Source organism: Lathyrus oleraceus, chromosome 5 (assembly GCF_024323335.1).
Source record: "Lathyrus oleraceus cultivar Zhongwan6 chromosome 5, CAAS_Psat_ZW6_1.0, whole genome shotgun sequence".
In the NCBI taxonomy this organism is placed as follows: Eukaryota; Viridiplantae; Streptophyta; class Magnoliopsida; order Fabales; family Fabaceae; genus Lathyrus; species Lathyrus oleraceus.
The window spans coordinates 516214645-516231675 of NC_066583.1; the positions used below are offsets into that span (position 1 = coordinate 516214645).

A 17031-nucleotide genomic window follows, 5' to 3' on the forward strand; every position below is an offset into this window, starting at 1 on the left:
ATCACGAATCTGGCCTCAATTTTCTCCAATTCCAAGTATATAAAAAGATACAGGGATTTAAATTTTGAGGATTATGAACTGAGTTGCTTCAATTTGACCTCAAAGCAACTCAATCTTGTTGCCTACATTGGTAGGACTTCAGCCAACCAAAAATCATAAAGGATGGTGAAGAATTGAGAGAGAATCGAAGAGATGAAAATTATGGAAAATCACCTTTGAGGGAGCTTGAATCTTGCTTTATCTTGCTTCCAATTTGCCTTGGCTTGACTTCAGAAGCTTGTAAAAGTTGAATTGGGTCAAGAAAAGACTTGGATTCTTGAAGTTTCAATCTCAAAACAAAAGGAGACTTGAATCATGATGAATTTTGAGGTGGAAGTTTTGGAAATCAAACATATTTGAAAATTTTCTAAGTACCAAGTCAAATGTTCACTTCTTCCACCTTGAATAACTTTTGCTATGGGCTTCAAATGGAAAAAGTTTCTTCATCAAAGTTGTAGATATTTCAAACCTCTTGAATTTGGTAACAATTTTGACCTCATTTGGATTTGGCATGAAGGAGTTATGCATTTTAGAAGTTGAGGAAAATCACTTGTTCAATGGTAATGGCCCAAAGTGACCTGTAATATTTTCTCTTGGCACATGCACTTGCAAGTTAAATTTGAATTTATTCCAAGAATAAAAGTTGGAGAAGACACCTTTAATTTGATCATGAAACTTTAATGGCTTTCATCTCATAAAAATTGAGCAATTTATGGTACTTGGAAGTTGACCTCCTAACTAGGATTCAGACAAAATGACCTATAATCTTTCACCATAAAAAATGACTTTCCAAGCAAAACTAGATCTTGACCTCAACATGAAAGTTGTTTGGAATGTCATTAGGAGTAACTTAGATATTTTAGTAATTTTCATATGACAAAAATTTTAGGAGATAGGGTCTAGGGAACCCCAGTTTTGACCAGTTGACTTTCTCTGGTAAACCACTATGAACCAACTTGCAAACTTGAAATTCTCTTGATCTATTGGACTCATGGAGGATCATATATGCATAAGATGATGTAATATGAAGTATACCTTGATATATTTGATCAAATGGTGAAGAAACTTGCTGAGGAAGTCACACAAGATACCCAGATGAATTAGGGATTCCAAGGTAAACAAGCTTCAAACTCTTGATGATTTCTTGATCAAAAATGATATGTGAAGATCATGGGGATCCATATATGATGTCTAGATTCAATGTGAACCATATCTTGATTAGCCTCATTGCATTGATGTTCTCAAACCCTAGATATGAGCTTGATGGAGCATGAGTGGACACACACACTACCTACAAAAGAAACAAAGATATACATAGACATATTTTTGGTATTTTGGTTAGTAAATAATGAAAAACAAAGTACGATACAATCAATTGTGCTTGGTGATCTCTCCCAATACAATCCTAATGAATGAGGGGTAAGGAGGATGCCAAGGTGTGATCACAAAGTCAATGCATATGATGAGATAGCATGAGGGACCATAGGGTCAAAATTGGGGTCTTACAAACGTAATAGATAAAATTCTTGCCCAAGATCGGTAATTTTCAGAACCCCTATGTTTGCCCATATAAGTTGAAGACGGTTTTACAAAGCCCTATATCCAATTTTTCGCCCCAACATCTTGATTATGACCCCTTTTTCCCAAGGTTTTCCGATTCTTCTTTTCTCCAATTCAAACAAGATGAATTCAGGGTATTCATAACCTCGAATCCACTTTTCCTAAACCCTGATAACATTGGAACCCTCTTCATATTCTTGCATAACGATTTCTACATCTCTTTGAGATCCCAATTGATGTGAGGATTCCCCCGTAACTATATGTTTGTACGAAAAAGTCGCATTCTATGGAATTTTGGATATAACGTCTTCAATTCCACCTGAAGTTTGGATAAGTTCTTCAAAAATTTTGAATTTGTTGGAGACGGAATTTAGCTTATCCTCTTCTTGCATAATCGAGTTTGAGAGATCAAACTCAAAGAATGTCGGCGGCGCCATGAGAAACCGACAGAGCACATGCAAGAAAAGCTCAAAAAAGCAAAAGAACCAGAAAGAGTCAAAACCCCTAGAGAGTCCCTAACCCTAGGGTTAGGAATTTAAACCAAGATTAGAGGGAACATCTTGGAATGATTCAATTCTTGCTCAGACAATCAGGATAGAACCAGAATCTCCCTACACCACACTTCACGCCGTTGAGAACAATGGAAATCGCAACCGCCACCAGGTCGGACGCGCGGTGATACCAATGCCGAAAAACTACTGTAGTATTGGACTGATACTACTTAATTTGTATATCTTTTATTTACATTTCTTAACCATCACTTTAAATATTTTTTATAATATACATTTCTTAAACACAATTATATAATTTTTATTTATTTCATATTTTGTTGACTTTGCTTGACTCGTGCGAACGCACGAGTCTCTTACTAGTGTCTACAAAAACACCAATTTATCCATAGCTTAACCTTCTCACCTTGAACAATCTTCATCTCGCAGTCACACAGATCGTCGCCGCGTTTCTCCGTCTAGTTTTATCATGTTTTTCCTTCTTTCATGTTTATCGCATGTTGCTTCAAGTACCAATCTTGCAGGCATGTGAGAGTTGTTGCTGGTCATAATTTTTTGTTATCTCAAATGTGGATGTAATTGTCTAAAAGGCTGAACTATTTTGTGATTTACTCCATGTTATTCGGGGTAAAATTTAGTTGACGCAGTTGGGATTTACCCTGTGTTATTTTCCTAAATAAATTTAGTAGTATCTTAAAATATCAATTTATGGTGGTATTTTTAAAAATAATTTCGGAGTATTCTTGAGAGCTTTCTCATATAAGATTAGAATTTATATATTTTTTCAAATTGAATCGTATGGAATCATGATTGTTATCCAATATGATAACATGGGGAACTTAAAAAATCTTTATCTTAAAATTAACTCATTACTATCATTCGCACATTTTCTAATGTGGTATTATTCTTTGATATCTTTTAATTAAAAAGAAAAATACTTTAGACACTATATATTTTCTTAGATTCAAAGTATCTTACATTTTCAAAAATAAAAAATAAATTAAGTAATGCAAATAATTTAAAGATAAGTTGACCATCATTTTTGCATACTCTTTGATATATATATATATATATATATATATATATATATATATATATATATATATATATATATATATATATATATATATATATATATATATATATATATATATATATATATATATATTCAGATAATTTTCTTTTATTTAAAAAAATATGTTGTGGTTCTCATATGTTCTATGAATTTGAACAATCACCCATAAACACAAACAGTGTTAGCATAAAATTCAATCACTCCAAAATGACCAATATTCTCCATATCAAAAAATCTGTTATTATTTTCAATATAGTATTCTTCTTGTTCTTCTCTCAATTATCCACCGCAATTGATACAATCACTCAATTTCAATCTCTTGATTATGGCAATACCTTGGTTTCCAAAGATGGAACATTTGAGTTAGGATTTTTCAGACCAGGTAGTTCCATAAATCACTATGTTGGAATATGGTTCAAAAACATCCCAAATAGAAGAATAGTTTGGGTTGCAAACCGTGATAATCCAATAAAAGACAACAATTCCAATTCAACCATGTTGATCATAAACAAAGAAGGCAACCTAGTACTACTTGCCAACAACAATCAAACTCTTGTTTGGTCAACAAACATCACAACACAATCTTTGTCTACTACATCTTCTCATGTGGCTCAACTATTAGATAATGGAAACTTTGTCATCCAAGACAAGAATAATTTTCTATGGCAAGGTTTTGACTTTCCCTGTGATACTTTGTTGCCAGAAATGAAGCTTGGTTGGGACCTAAAAACTGGTCTTAATCGTCGATTAACTTCGTGGAGAAATTGGGATGATCCATCTTCGGGAGACTTAACTTGGGATATGGTCCTTAGTAGTAATCCAGAAATTGTTCTGAAAAAAGAATCAGTTGAGTTCTATAGGAGTGGTCCTTGGAATGGTGTTGGATTTAGTGGATCACCCGAGTTAAGTGCGAATCCAATTATCGAACAAAAATTTGTGAATAATTCAAACGAAGTTTACTACACATATAGTCTTGTGAGCAAGAGTAAGGTTTCAATAATTTATTTGAACCAAACAAGTGGTCTTCGTGAACGTGTTATATGGATTCCAGAAGACAAAGATTGGAAGACTTTTGCGTCTGTGCCAAGAGATGAATGTGATGCTTATAATCTTTGTGGATCCTATGGAAATTGTATTCCTAGTAAATCTCCAATGTGTGAATGTTTAGATGGATTCGAGCCCAAATTGAAAGAGAATTGGGACAGGTATAATTGGACACAGGGATGTGTTCGCAAAATTCACCCTGCATTATTTAAATGCAGGGTGAATGATGGTTTTAAAAAGATTTCTAGATTGAAATTGCCGGAAACAAAACATACTTGGGTTGATGCTAGAATGAAAATTGAGGATTGTAAGAGAAAATGCTTGGAAGATTGTTCTTGTACGGCATATTCAAACTTGGATGTTAATGGAGATGGTAGTGGTTGTTGTATATGGTTTGGTGATCTTATTGGTTTGAAACAGGTTTCATCAATTAATCCAGATCTGTATGTTCGAATGGATGCCTCCACATCAGGTAAATTATATCTTCTACTTCAATATTTATTTATTTCCAGGAGGAGTTTTTCAACTCGGAATGTTAAGAGATTTTTTTAGAGCAACATCTTTGTGATAAACACATTACATATTTATTCAAAATTTTAAGGTGAAAGGTGTGTGAATTCTTTCACTAATATTCAAGTCACAGTATTTCCAACCATTGTGGAAGTATTTACCCACACTAATCACACTTATACATTCTCAACAAAATGGTCTTTTTGTTAGTAAGTTTTTTATTTTTATCATTGTATTTTTTTTTAATAATTTTTATTTTTTATTTTTATTTTTAAAATTAATATCTACAAAAAAAAATTCTAAGAAAAATCTGCAGTAACTTTAAAAATAAAAAATTCTAAGAAAAATCTACAGTAACTTTAAACTGATTTTAATTTTAAAAATTAAAAAGATTTTAGACGAAAAATAAAAACACCCAAATTTGAAGAATCCAAAAATTATTTAAATCTTTTTTATATTTAAGAATGTTAATTTAATTAGAAAAATTTAGAGGCTAAAATAAATTGTAAATTGTATAAGCAGTTGGATATTTATATCTTTAATAAAAATATATTAATTTATTTAAATTATATATATATATATATATATATATATATATATATATATATATATATATATATATATATATATATATATATATATATATATATATATATATATATATATATATATATATATATATATATATATATATATATATATATATATATATATATATATATATTAAATCTATATATATTAAATGTGATTGTTTTATTAAACTGAAGGATTAGGGTGTCCATCTTATTGTTCATATTCATCGTTATCTAAAAAATACTCACCATTTTATTTGAGATTTGATAAGTATTTATTTCTTCTCAAGATTCAAAGGGAGAAGTTTCGAGTGAGAATAAGAAAAGTCATACTTTGGCAATTGCAATCGCTATTCCATTGGTCATTGTTTTGCTACTCGTGATCATAGTCTTCTACATTTTCACGAGAAAAAGAAAGCAAAGAGGTAAATTTTCCATCTTGCTTTTTTTGTATGAAAAAGATAGGTCTTATATTTGCTAAGAAATTTCCATCATCTATTATTGGTCTCTATTAATTGATCATAAAATGTTAATCAAATTAAACCCACTAAAAAGTTGCATCTAATACATCTGCTAGGACTTTCCATTTAATAAATACCACCATGCACTATGCATATGATAATTGTCACACACAAAAAATTACATCAAAATTTTTATTCTACTACTTTTATAAATATTGTATTTAGATGAAGATAAAGATGAAAACCAACAAGATTTTGAGCTTCCTTTGTTCAATCTTTCTACGATGATAGAAGCCACCGATAACTTCTCGGATGATAACAAACTTGGAGAAGGTGGTTTTGGGCCAGTGTATAAGGTAAATGTGCAATAAATTGATTATAATATACGAGAAGACTCATGAGTCTCACTTCCTAACTTTTTTCTAACTATAAATCTAGGGTAAACTTGTCTCAAACAAACGAGAAATTGCAGTCAAAAGGCTTTCAAGAAATTCGAAACAAGGAACAAAAGAATTTCAAAATGAAGTTATATTATGTTCAAAACTTCAACATCGAAATCTGGTCAAAGTTCTTGGTTGTTGTATTCAAGGAAAGGAGATAATGCTTATCTATGAATATATGCCTAACAAAAGTTTAGATTCATTTCTTTTTGGTTAGTATATCTATCATAAGCTTGATCATTATTATATATTAGTAGAAATAAAACACTAATCAATAAAATTGATATTCTTGACAGATCCAACTCAAAAGAAACTTTTAGATTGGTCTAAACGCTTTAACATCATATGTGGAATCACACGGGGACTTCTTTATCTTCATCAAGATTCTAGATTGAGAGTCATACATAGAGATCTAAAACCAAGTAATATTCTGTTGGACAATGACATGAATCCAAAAATTTCAGATTTTGGCTTGGCAAAAATTTGTGGGGATGATCAAATTGAGGGGAATACAAACAGAGTTGTTGGAACATAGTAAGTATTTTCATTAATATGTTAAAGTCGTTTCAATTTTTTCACAATTCGAACTAACTCTTTTGTGGATATTTCAGTGGTTATATGGCTCCTGAGTATGTCATTGATGGGCTATTCTCCGTAAAATCTGATGTATTTAGCTTTGGCATATTATTACTAGAGATTGTAAGTGGAAAGAAAAATAAAGGACTTATCTATACAAGCAGCAACCATAGTCTCGTTGGACATGTGAGTAACACAAACAATTTTTAATTCATTTAATGATATTGTAGATAACAATGTATTGTTTGAATTTTTGTAGGCTTGGAGGTTGTGGAAAGAGGGAAACTCAAAAGAATTAATTGATGATTGTTTAGATAACTCATATATTCTATCTGAAGCTTTACGTTGCATACAAGTTGGTCTTTTATGTCTACAACGCCATCCAAATAATAGACCTAATATGACATCCGTGCTTGCAATGTTGACAAATGAAATTGCTGTAACTCAACCAAAGGAACCTAACTTCTTAATAGGAGGGGTCTCTAATGAGGGACAACCTAATGTGAAAAATTCAATTTCTTTTTCAATCAATGAAGTTACTATTTCTTCATTGGATGTTAGATGAAAATTTTATTTTATTCACTTCTATGTCACATGGACATTCATATAGTACTTGATTAACATTTAGGCATTCCATTTTGATAGTATAATGAAGGTTAAAGTGATAATTACTCATTTAGTTTATTCTAAAGGGAAATCTTTCATGCATATCCTATTCATTTGTTTGTATCATCATTATTGTGTTGTTAATGTAGTTATCTTAAAATGAGTATGCATCAACTTATAAGTATTTTATAATCTTATGATGAAAATAATGTTTTTCAATATTATTATATAGTTTTATATTGTTCCTCCTCTTTCTAATTTATACAACCCTAATTTTATAATTTGGTAGAAAAATATTCTCTTAATCAATGCTTTCATATTTTGGTCATGAAGCATCACCTCTCTCAATTTTCTATTTATATAATGTTAAGAAGCACCCTCCTAGTGGATACCACTCCCATCGTGTCTAGTGTTTTCAAACCAAGAGTAATTTGGTTTAGTTGTTCAGTCAAGTCATACTCTTTGGATTTCCTCAGCCCATCAGGCGGTGATGCTTTTGGATTATGGAAAACTTCCTCGACACACATTAGAATGGGAACTCATTTCTTAAACGACCACCTTGTGGTCGTATAGGTCATGGGAAAATTATTACCTCCTTCTTCATCTGACTGTTTCTTTCTCTTGGTTACTTGTGTGATCTCATTTCCACCCTCAAGATTGTCGTATTCTACCTTTTTTTTCTTTGGACTTGTTTTTATCGAGATGAGTGAGCCTTGAGATTTTTCCTTTCTTTGATAGATATTCAATTGCATATTTAATATGTATGCATTAATTAGTGGTGTGGTTGTTGCACCTTTGAAAATGAAAGTATCCATCACTAACATTTGTGAATAATTTTAGTGTTTCTACTTGTTCTTCCTTTAACTTTCCATTGACATAATCTTGCAGGATGTACTCTCTTGAAGTGTTCAGTGGGGTATAGTCTCAATAGTTGACCGATGGTGGCCCCTTCCTTTCCTCGCATACTTTTTTTTGTTTAGTTCTCCCTTTTCATATCTTCCTCTACAAATAGTTGTGCTAGCTACTATATTTTCCTCATCTAGTATGTACTTTTTAGCCCGGGCTAATAGATTGTTGAATGTTCTTAGGAGCCCGGCTGTAACCCGGTATTGAGCATGTAGTTTTTCACTTTGGCATCCATGCCTTTCATTGGTATGGCCTCCTTGTTAAATCTCTTAAGATGTTAATGCTTCCTTTTTCTCTGGGATTATAGAACCCATACTTTCCATGGATTTGGGTTGTTTCTGCGAAGCTATGAAATGTGTCAAGAATATTCTACCAAACTCACCTTAGGAGTGAATGGATTCAATCTTGAGACCCCTGAATTAGTACATGGCTCTATTCTTCAGCATAAGAATAAATAACTTACATTTATTTGATCCTCTCGCTCCTTGAAAATTAAGGATCACATCAATCAATTGTATATGTTCATCAGGGTCAGTGATTCTTGCCATAGGTAGAGTTGACAAAATGGATGGATTGAATGGATATGGATTGAATTGTTAACGGATGGATCATAATAATTCATTAGTACATTAACAATCCACTAAACTATTAAAAAAAAATCGAAAAAATTATTTTTTTATTTTTCAGAAAAAATTTGTTTTTTTTACTTTAATTTTCTTTCCGGAAATAATTTTTTTTTTTTAATTTTTGGGAAAAAGTCTTTCTTTTTTGTATTTTTCGAGAGAAAAAATTCGGTATTTTTTTCGATTTTTTTTTTTGGATTATCATTAAAAAATTGACTTTTTCGAAAATAAAATCAACTTTTAGTATTTTTCAAAAAACTATTTTTTTAATTTTTGGGAAAAATCGATTTGTTGTATTTTAAAAAAAAATGATTTTTTTCGGAAAATAAAAACATCTACATTAGTATTTTCCAAAAAAAAAAATTAATATTTTTGAAAAAGATTATTTTTTAATATTTGAAATAAATCTATTTTTTTTTTCAAAAATAATAATAAAAAAATTAGAAAAAGTTTATTTTTTGTTAATTATTCTTTAAAAAGATCTAATGAAAAAAAAATCATTGGATCATTAAAATGGGTTGGATGGATTTAGTTTAATCTATTAACTTAGGTTTTATGAGTAAAAGTATTATTCAATTTATTAGGATTTGAGTTTTGTTTTAAAACATTTTTTCTATATAAAGGAATGAAATTAAATAGAATAGTAATGCATTAAAAACTAAGAATCATACCCCTATCACATTTATGAGTTCCAAGATAGACTAAAGAACATTCTTTTTTACCAAATCTTAAATCCTAAAAGCATCATATGAAAACGGTTTAAACCAAACACATGATGGGACACAAAAACTTGATAAATACAAAAACTCACACACCTTAACCATGACCCATCAATGATATGGATATTTTATTTACTTTCTATTTTCCACTTTGCCCTAGAAATTACCCTATTTTGGATTCTTTTCAATAAAAGTAATAATAACATTAGAAAAATGTGTTTTCTTGATTCAAATGTGTGACATCATATATGTTATGATTTTCTTTCATTATCTTGTCATATACATAAATGTTTGTATTAATTTTGTGTGAATAATATATATTTTATTCCTTTTAATATTATCTCTTTTATATATAGTGGAATAGTTAAGCCATACGGGAAAGGAAAAAATAACATGTTTAAACCAAGCTCTTTTAACTTAATCAGCTATATTGAAAGGTGCAAAGAAGAATACGATATTTCACTTAGGGATGATAAAATTGATGGATTTGATGGATATGAATTGGATTGTTAATGGATGGATCAAAACAATTCATTAATCAATTAACAATCTACTAAAAATTTCTTTAAAATATAAAATTCAATCAATCCATTAAGAATAAAATTCATGTAATCCATCCGTTATCATATTTTTAGTTGATGGATATTCATAAATCCATATTTTTCCAAAAAAAACTGGTTTTTTTCATTTTTGAAAATAATTGATTTTATGTTTAGAAAAAAAAAAAAAAAATCAAAAAAAAAAAAAAAAAATCGAAAAAATCCCACTTTTATTTTTCAGGAAAAAAATTAAATTTTTGTATTTTAAATTTTATCCAGAATTTTTTTTTTTTATTTCCGGGTTTTGTATTTTATGAAAAAAAATCTTTTTTTTATATGTATTTTTTAGAAGAAAAAAAAACATTTTTTTGTATTTTCTAGAAAAAAAAATCTTTAAATAAATTGTTTTTTTCCAAAAAAACTTAATTTTTGTATTTTCGTAAAAAATGACTTTTTAGAAAATAAAATCGACTTTTGTTATTTTAAAAAAAATGATTTTTTTGTTTTTGGGAAAAACCAGTTTTTTTGTATTTTTCGAAAAAAATCTACTTTTGTATTTTCCAAAAAAATGATTTTATAATATTTGAAAAAATCGTTTTTTTTTTAAATAGATCTAATGGATATAAAAAAAATCAATTGTATCATAAAAATGTGTTGGATGAATTAGATCAATCCATGAATATAGATATAGATTTAGTTCAATTCATTAACTTAGTTTTTATGTACTATAGGGATTGGATAAATTTTTTGGTGAATGTATTGAATGGATTTTGTCTTAATGGACCCAATTGTCACCCCTTATTTGTTAATACATGTGAAATGAGTAAAAGTATCATTCAATTCATTATGATTTAAGTTTTGTTTTAAGACATTTTTTTTATATAAGGGAATGAAATTAAATAGAATAGTAATGCATTAAAAACTAAGAACTATACCCCATCACATTTGTGAGTTTCAAGATAGACTAAAGAATAATTTTTTTACCAAACCTTAAATCCTAAAAGTATCGTATGAAAACGATCTAAACCAAACAAATGACGGAGCACAGAAACTTGATAAATACAAAGAAGACTCACACACCTTAGTCATGACCCATGAATGATATAAATATTTTATTTACTTTCTATTTTCCACTTTGCTCTAGAAATTACCCTATTTTGGATTGTTTTTAGTAAAAGTAATAATCAACATTAGAAAAATATGTTTTTTTGATTCAAATATTTTTTTTTGATATATGTTGTTTTCTTTCAATATCTTGTCATATACATAAATATTTGTATTAATATTGTGTGTATAATACATATTTTATTCCTTAATGGTTAAGCCATACGGGAAAGAAAAAAATATAATGTTTGAACCAAGTTCTTTTTAACTTAACCAGCTACATTGAAAGGTGCAAAGAAGAATGCAGTGTTTCACATAGGGGTGGCAAAATGGATGAATCTGAGGGATATGGATTGGATTGTTAATGGATGGATCAAAACAATTCATTAGTCCATATTAAGAATAAAATTCGTCCAATCCATTTATTATCATATTTTTAGTGGATGGATATTCATCCATCCTCTTTTTTTTTAAATAAAATATCGGTTTTTTATTCACAAAAATTTATTTTTTTATTTTTGAAAATAATCGATTTTTTTTATTTTTGAAAACAGTCGATTTTTTTATTTTTGAAAATTTTGATTTTACTTTTGGAAAAAAATCACTTATTTTTTCGATTTTTATTTTTATTTTTCAGAAAAATATTGAATTTTTGTATTTTAATTGTTTTTCCATAAAAAAATTAGTTTTTTTTTTCGGGAAAAAATAATTTTTTTATATTTTATGTAAAAATCTTTTTTTTTTTGTATTTTTCGAGAAAAAAACATTTTTTTTTGTATTTTCAAGAATAAAAATTTCTTTAAATAAATAGTTTTTTTTCTAGAAAAAATTAATTTTTGTATTTTTGTAAAAAAAATGACTTTTTCAAAAATAAAATCGACTTTTGGTATTTTCTAAAAAAAACAATTTTTTAATTTTTGGGAAAATTCGGTTTTTTGTATTGTTCAAAAAAATTGATTTTTTTCGAAGAAAAAAATATTCTTTTGTTTTTCCAAAAAAAATGATTTTTTAATATTTTAAAAAAATCATTTTTTTTCAAAAAAAAATATATTTTTTTAAATAGATCTATTGGAGATAAAAAAAAATACATTGGATCATTAAAATACGTTTGATGGATTGAATCAATCCATGCATATAAATGGATGGATTTAGTTTAGTCCATTAATTTAGTTTTTAAATAGTGAATGAATTTGATGGATTTTGTCTTAATGGATCTAATTGTCACCCCTAATCATAGGTACCCATCCCAAACGATTTCTAGAGTTCCCAACAGAATAGGTACACGTTGATTTTTGTCGTGAAATCATTTTGGAATGCCACCTCTTCTTCTTACTCCTCAGTCTCCCTTGAGAAAGAATATTGTACATTTCTTGGTCTAGGCCGACCACAAGGCATTTAGGAGAATCCGTATGGGATATGAGAGGATGAGATCTACGTCTTTGAATGCCTCTTTGTCTCCCTTCGTGGGGGGTACTCTGAATTATGGCTAGTAAACTTGTCTCTAGAACTTTAGAACTTCAGATATGGTGGATAAGTGGGATTTCTTTCCCTCGAAGTTGTTTCTTCTAGAGCTATAGGATCACTGACTCCTTGTTTATGGCCACTAGTAGACTCTTCAGTAGTATATAATCTAGATTTTTCACGTTGCCTAGTGTTGAAATATCATAATAGAGTAAATATGAGATTGTGTGTTGAAAATTTAATTTTGTAAAAAAAAGTTATGCTTTTGAATGTGTTTAAGTAAGTTTTGAACAAGTTTAATGAGTTTCAAAAATATGATATAGATTAAATATATATAATCTTCTGAATAATGTATATAAAAAATGTTTTAAAATTATCCTTCTAAAAAGAATTAAAATTAAAAGATCTCTAAGCATGTTGAAGATAGATTTAAATTTCCCCTACATGTTACCATTGAGCTTTTAAGTCCATTTACCTATTCAATATCTTAGTGGACTAACAAAAGCCAACTATTAAACGAGACCAAAAATCAATGGACCCAACTTTATCCAACTTCGCATTTTTAAGAGATATTCCAAAAGCTTATGTTCAAACACGAAAAAACAATGTTTTTGACGAAGAGTTTATAATTAACCAAGTTAAAATATTTTTAGTTAAAATATTAATTAATATTTTGAAGTTTAATAATCTTTTTCGTCCCACGTCTTTAGATCGGGGTTCATATTGGTTCCTTAATTTTAAAAATGACGAGTTTGGTCCCTCAACTTTACTAATTGTTTCAAGTTTATCCTTCAGAGTCAATTTCCTTAAATGATATTAATTTTTTAAAACTTTTTTTCCTAGTTAGCAAGACGTGGCAGCTTATAAACATTGGAAGCTTATTTTGAAATCCCCAAATGTTCTTCTTATTCAACTTACGAATTAGGGTTCATTCCTTCTTCTTTTTCAACCCCATCAAATACACCTTGTGCAACCGAAGTTCTTCTTCTTAATTCATACGATTTAGGTTTCATTGTTCTTCTTCTTCTTCAACCCCCATCAAGTACGTCTTCTACAACCTTACGAATTAGGGTTTATAGTATGAATTAGGGCATCTCTATTTCCATAACAAAATTAAAGAAAAATGTCTTCAAATTCATACCTGTTTCCAAAAGATTTTGGTAATGATGGATAAAACAATAACATTTTTGAATACAAGGTTTATTCATCTTCTTTTAGAAAGCAATGAAGTCCTAGGTATTTATGTGCAAGTTTGGATGTGCTTAAAAGGGAAACAACAATTAAGAATTTTGGAAAGCAACTTTTGAATGTCCACACTATAAGGTATGATTTATCTTCTAATCTTTCCATTTTAATTTGGCACAAGATTTCTGATGTCCACACTTAGTTGATTCTGTGTAATATATTTGTAAGTTCACACGAAGGTCTACTAAGAATGGATGTGATTATTTTTCTTTATATTATGATAAAGTGAAAGATGATAAGGACATATTTATCATGAAGAAAAAAATGAGAGGTTGGAAATGTTAGAAAAAGAAAATGAATATCAAATTTTTAAATTAGTTCAATTTGAAGGAAGATTTAAAAGATAGAAAGGAAAAATTGATGCACAAAAGAAAGACTTGGAAGACCTTGAAGTGGCTCTCAAGAACATAATGAAGTGGAAAATTTTATGGAAAAAATTATGTTTCTTAGTTATAAGTGTTTTAATGTACAAATTGATAATGTAATTTTAGATGAATGAAATGGAATTCAAGTTTATGTTATGTGTGAGTTTATTTTGTAATTAAATTTTAGATGAATGAAATGGAATTCAAGTTTTAATCTTTACCTATTAATACATGTTTGTGATATACTATTTTTTGGGGAGATCAAATTGATATTAATGTGACAAAGCAAATATGCTTCTAGTTTGATTTGAACATCAATTTGACATTAATTTAGTTGAATTGGATGCATTGTTATTTTATTGGATGCGTAGTTATTGAATCAGTAAACATATATCATTAAACTTTAGTCATTAATTAGAAAGCCCATAAAGGACAGAGTACCAATACATAATACAAAAAGATAACCCCAATACATAAAAAAGATAGCTCAATACATCATAACATAGTCCCAAAAGACATCTAACTTAATAGAGTTCCAAAAGACATCATTACAATATTCATAACCCAAACCAACAATCCTAAACCAAAACAGAGTTCCTAAAGGAATCTAATTTGTCTTCTTGCTTGTTTGATATAACTGAGTCTAGTGGTTGGGCCTGAGAAATTCCTTTTTGCAACCTGATTGTACGATCAGGTGATTGAACACTTCTGGTTGGTCTCACTATGCTTAACTTCTTGATAGTAGGTCTTGGTCCAACTGACTTTGCAGGACTTGGTCTAATTGCCTTAGCAGGTCTTGATCCACTAGCATGTGCGGGACTTGGTCCACTTTCCTTAGCATGTCTTGATCCACTAGCCTGTGGAGGACTTGGTCCACTTGCCTTAGCATGTCTTGATCCACTAGCATGTGCATGTCTTGGTCCATTTTCCTTAGCAGGTCTTGTTCCACTTGCTTGACTTGTTTGATTTGCTTGAGGTTGACTTGTCTGTGATTGACTTGGATGAGGTAGAGCCTGAGTAGACTAGTCCTGACTTTCTTGAGGTGGAACCTTATAAGTTTCCTTAATATAACCACTTTTCTCGTACCTACTGGATTTAACATGTAAACATGTGATCCTCATTTGCAATCATATTCATCAATTTCTCCTTGCTCCAGGTTCTTTTTCTTTTTTGGCATGCCTGGCATTTTTCTAAAGACACGTGGCTACACATTAGGATAACTTGTCCTTTCCAATATATTAGACCTATTAACATGATAAATAACATGCTTGTATACCTCCTGATATTTGTTTATTTTGTAAATATAATAAGTATACTTCTCTATCCTCAAGTTCTTTCTCTTTGTGGAAGATATGGCATGAACATGTTGTAAGTTGTCATTTCCTGCATGAGCAGACATGGTCTTTCAAGTTGATAGAGAGTTTATCTTTAGAATTTTCAATGTGCCTAACTTCAAAAATATGTTCAACAAACATCCTGCAAGATGAACAATGAATATCAATGAATAAGTGAACACATGGTATTATAGCTAACAACAGATAGATGAACATATAGTATTGTACCTAACAATCCATAAGTTAGTGTATCTATAAACTCTCTCAATCCTAATCATCATGCAATACATATAGGTGTCAGTGAATATAATACCAAAACAAATTATATAAAACAACAATATAAACAAGATAGGTGTTATTAAATATATTACCTCTTTCTGATATTATGCAACATAGCATCATCATTATAGTTTCCAAATCTCATTTTATTTGATGTCCACCTTTCCATCATGTATATCTTGTTTTCTTCAAGCATAGTCATAATTGGCTTAACTCTTACTTCGATTAAACACTATTAAATGCCTCTAACATGTTGTTCAACAAGCCATCACACTTGGTGTCTGTCTTAAACTAAGACTTGCTCCATAACAAAGGAGGTGTCTTCATCATATTCTTAAAGGCTTTTTTATTGACATCTTTCATTTATTTCATCTCTATTTCCCAAGCTTATGGATATGTTAACTTATTAGATTTCCGTAATATCTCTTTCAATTTATTTCCAGGAAACTTCTTCCTAAATTTGTTGTACATATGGCATCTCAAAATAACTCCACTTATCTACATCACATCTCAGACTAGAAAATATTCCTTCATAACTAGAAAACTCATCATCTACAAATGAACCTCCATGGTGGATAAAAACATGAACAAAGTCATCCATTATTTACCTAAAAGAAAAACTACTTAATAAGAACCAAGAAATATTTACATTTAGAAACAACACCAACACAAATTTGTAAAACCAACACAAATTCATATAATTAAAATCATACAATAACATTCGTACAACATAAATTCATATTTAGAATCTAAACCCACATAAATCCTTAAAACCAACAGAAAGTCATACAATCACACTGATACAACATAAGAATGTAGATGGACCCTGATACGAAGAACCAATAATGACTGTAATACGAAGAGTGTACACTAAAATGAATAATATACATTAAACCCCTCATATTAAACACATTAAAATCAAAACATTAAACCCTATATTAGAAAGGGATGAAATTTTAAAACCTAGTCAACCCTAAATTAGAAAGAGGCAAAATATTAAACATATCAATATATGTGTCTTCCTTTTCGTTTCAGCCTTTGTTTCTTTGTTATTAGCCTTCGTT

At 29.3% G+C, this 17031-nt stretch overlaps 1 protein-coding gene across 1 annotated transcript; it reads left to right on the forward strand.

The window, feature by feature from the left end:
• The first annotated feature begins 3319 nt into the window (after nt 1–3319).
• LOC127085985 (G-type lectin S-receptor-like serine/threonine-protein kinase At4g27290) lies at nt 3320–7576 on the forward strand. The gene is made up of 7 exons (XM_051026596.1): nt 3320–4699; nt 5600–5734; nt 5996–6126; nt 6209–6422; nt 6507–6744; nt 6822–6972; nt 7046–7576. The coding sequence occupies exons 1-7, from the start codon at nt 3322–3324 to the stop codon at nt 7349–7351; spliced, it is 2553 nt and encodes an 850-aa protein (XP_050882553.1). The 5' UTR covers nt 3320–3321; the 3' UTR covers nt 7352–7576.
• Nucleotides 7577–17031: the final 9455 nt, after the last annotated feature.

What these genes read in the sequence shown, in the direction of transcription:
- LOC127085985 (XM_051026596.1), top strand. Translation starts at nt 3,322, where the DNA reads ATGTTCTATGAATTTGAACAATCACCCATAAACACAAACAGTGTTAGC. An exon ending in TTTAGATTCATTTCTTTTTG is followed by an intron (nt 6,423 to 6,506) that starts GTTAGTATATCT and finishes TATTCTTGACAG; the next exon opens with ATCCAACTCAAAAGAAACTT. An exon ending in AACAGAGTTGTTGGAACATA is followed by an intron (nt 6,745 to 6,821) that starts GTAAGTATTTTC and finishes TGGATATTTCAG; the next exon opens with TGGTTATATGGCTCCTGAGT.